The sequence below is a fragment of the Phragmites australis genome, chromosome 16 (assembly GCF_958298935.1).
Source record: "Phragmites australis chromosome 16, lpPhrAust1.1, whole genome shotgun sequence".
In the NCBI taxonomy this organism is placed as follows: Eukaryota; Viridiplantae; Streptophyta; class Magnoliopsida; order Poales; family Poaceae; genus Phragmites; species Phragmites australis.
The window spans coordinates 10899507-10902040 of record NC_084936.1 but is presented as its reverse complement, the minus strand read 5'-3'; the positions used below and the strand labels follow the sequence as shown (position 1 = coordinate 10902040).

Below are 2534 nucleotides of genomic sequence, written 5' to 3'. Positions count from 1 at the left end.
GTCCAGGCACTCGGCAAAGATGGCCTGTTTGCCGAGTGTCCTCCAGGTGGCACTCGGCACAGACGCCACCTTTGCCGAGTGTTTGATTCACTGGCGCTCGGCAAAGCGGAGGCCTTTGCCGAGTGTCAGCTTAGCATTCGGCAAAGCATTTGCCGAGTGCCCGATAAAGTGCACTCGGCAAAGAGATCTTTGCCGACAAATTTTTTACCGAGCGCCCTTTGCCGAGTGTAGCACTCGGCAAAGCCGTTGCCGAGTGTATATCGTCCTTTGCCGAGTGCCTGAGGCACTCGGCAAAGAAGCTGTCTCCGGTAGTGTATGCATGACACCACTTGGTTTGAAAGTGTGGTTTGCACTATTTAGAGCGATGAGACCGATGACAGCTTGACATGCTTGGACAAATAGACAACATGATTCTTTTTATTTATGGTATGTCACAGACTTTCAACTAGTGAACACAATACACGTTACTTCACCGAGACAAATTCTCAACCACGGAGATCGCAATTAAGAGTCCCAAAGACGAAATCCCTTGACACGGATCATCACTAGAACGGCACAGTGCACACTCCAATGAAAAGATCTCCATCCAATCAAATGGATCTCTATCCTTTTGCAGCAGGAAGAGGAGGAATGCTCTGCTCATTCCTGAAGAAATCATCAGGATCCACCATGCTCTTGACAGCTGCCAACCTCTCAAAATTACCTTTAAAATACTTCACCCCCCAAACTTTAGCCTTTGCATAGCTGGTCACATTACCCTTCAATTCATTCGTCCCCAGATCCAGGTCCCTGTAGTTCACATACACAGCTCTTGGGTTCTTGGACACGTAAGGCTCCATTTCCTTGTACAGTCCCCTGACCCAGCTCATTCTCTTCTCCAATGCCGCAGTCCCATTCTCGAACCAGAACGAGTAGTACTGGAGTTGGTAGAGGTTCCCCTTCCGGTGCGGGAATGGCGTTGCCGACGGCGATATACTGCCCATGCGGCCGCCATAGGGGTCCAGCATGAGCAGCGCTGCCTCCGGCTTTTCAAGCCACGCCCATGTGCTCTCCCACACGAGCCTTGGGATGGGTTCTTGCACGTGGTCGGACTTGACTTTGAGGTAGTAGTTCGGCTTGCCGCTCCTGTCCAGGAGCAGCTCGAGTGGCTTGGAGGTCGTGAAGAACGCGAAGAAGACGGTGGATTGGACCCAGCTTATCTCCTGGCAGTCCTGTTGTTTCATTCCAAGATCTGGGAAGTGATCTCGCATGAGGTACAGGAGGCGGCTGCACCCGCCAAGATACAGGGCAACGAAGTCCGCGTGCTGGTTCTGCACGAGTACGCGGAGATACAGGTCCCAGGGCAAGACCGGCGCGATTTCTTGCCATTTGGTTATGAGGTCGATGGCGGATTGGTTTCTTGATCGGCGGATGCTGAACACTGTGACTGTCTCCGGCACGCGCACTAGCCGCAGCCTCCAAGACAGAACGACACCGAAGCTCTCGCCGCCGCCGCCCCGGATGGCCCAGAAGAGGTCCTCCCCCATGGTGCTTCTGTTCAGTAGCCTCCCGTCGGCGTCCACGACGACCGCGTCAAGGACGTTGTCGGCAGAAAGGCCGTACTTGCGGGCCAGCGAGCCGAACCCGCCGCCGCTGAGCTGCCCCCCGAGGCAAACTGTGGGGCAGGAGCCCGCGGGGAACGCGAGTGTGTGGTTGGCGGCGCCGACGGTGTAGTAGAGTTCGCCGAGCGTGGCGCCTGATTCGGCCCAAGCCTCGGCTCGCGCGGCGTCGACGCGGATGGTGCGTAGCTCCGCGAGGTCGAGCACGGCGAAGCGCTCGTTGCGATCGAGGGAGGCGTAGGAGAGGCCCTCGTAGTCGTGGCCACCGCTGCGTGTGCGGATGCGGATGCTGTGGCGGCGGCCGCAGCGCACAGTGGTCTGCACGTGAGCGGGCTCGGTGGCCGCAACAACCGCGAGCGGCCTCGTGGTGCCTGGCAAGATGTAGCGGAGGTTCCGGACAGAGGACAGCAGGAGGGCAGAATAGGACGGGGTTGCCGGGGTGTGGAGTAGGCGAGGCGGGATGTCCGTGGAGAGGCAGCCGAGGAATGCATCGGTGGCGCTGGTAGCTGAAGAGGACGTGCTTTTAGTTGAGAGGATACAAAGGGCTAGCAGAAGATGTAAGATTCTTGGTGTTCTCGCCATGATTTATGCGTAAGTGGCAACTATGGTGGGGCGCGGGAGATGTATGCGCTTCTGTTGTTTCAGTACTAAACTTTTTGTTTCTTCTTGTACTATATATAGACGGATATCTCATTGTGTATCCATAATTCTAGATAGAACGAATGGTGTTATTATTTTTAAGAAAACAGGAGGGGTTTCCCTTACTGGTTAAACTATGTTAATAGAAATAATCAAAACAAGTTTAGTACAAGAAGAGACAAAAAGAGGGAAGAAACACCAAATTAAGAAAAGGACTCTAGCCAATCACTAAGCGCTGGGAGGTAGCTTGACTGCGCTCAATGGATAACCATGGCGATCTCGTGCTTGAACTTGAAT

At 54.5% G+C, this 2534-nt stretch overlaps 1 protein-coding gene across 1 annotated transcript; it reads right to left on the bottom strand.

Moving 5' to 3' along the window:
- Positions 1-401: 401 nt before the first annotated feature.
- Positions 402-2271, bottom strand: LOC133894886 (berberine bridge enzyme-like Cyn d 4). The gene has a single exon (XM_062335070.1). The coding sequence runs from the start codon at positions 2178-2180 to the stop codon at positions 603-605; it is 1578 nt and encodes a 525-aa protein (XP_062191054.1). The 5' UTR covers positions 2181-2271; the 3' UTR covers positions 402-602.
- Positions 2272-2534: the final 263 nt, after the last annotated feature.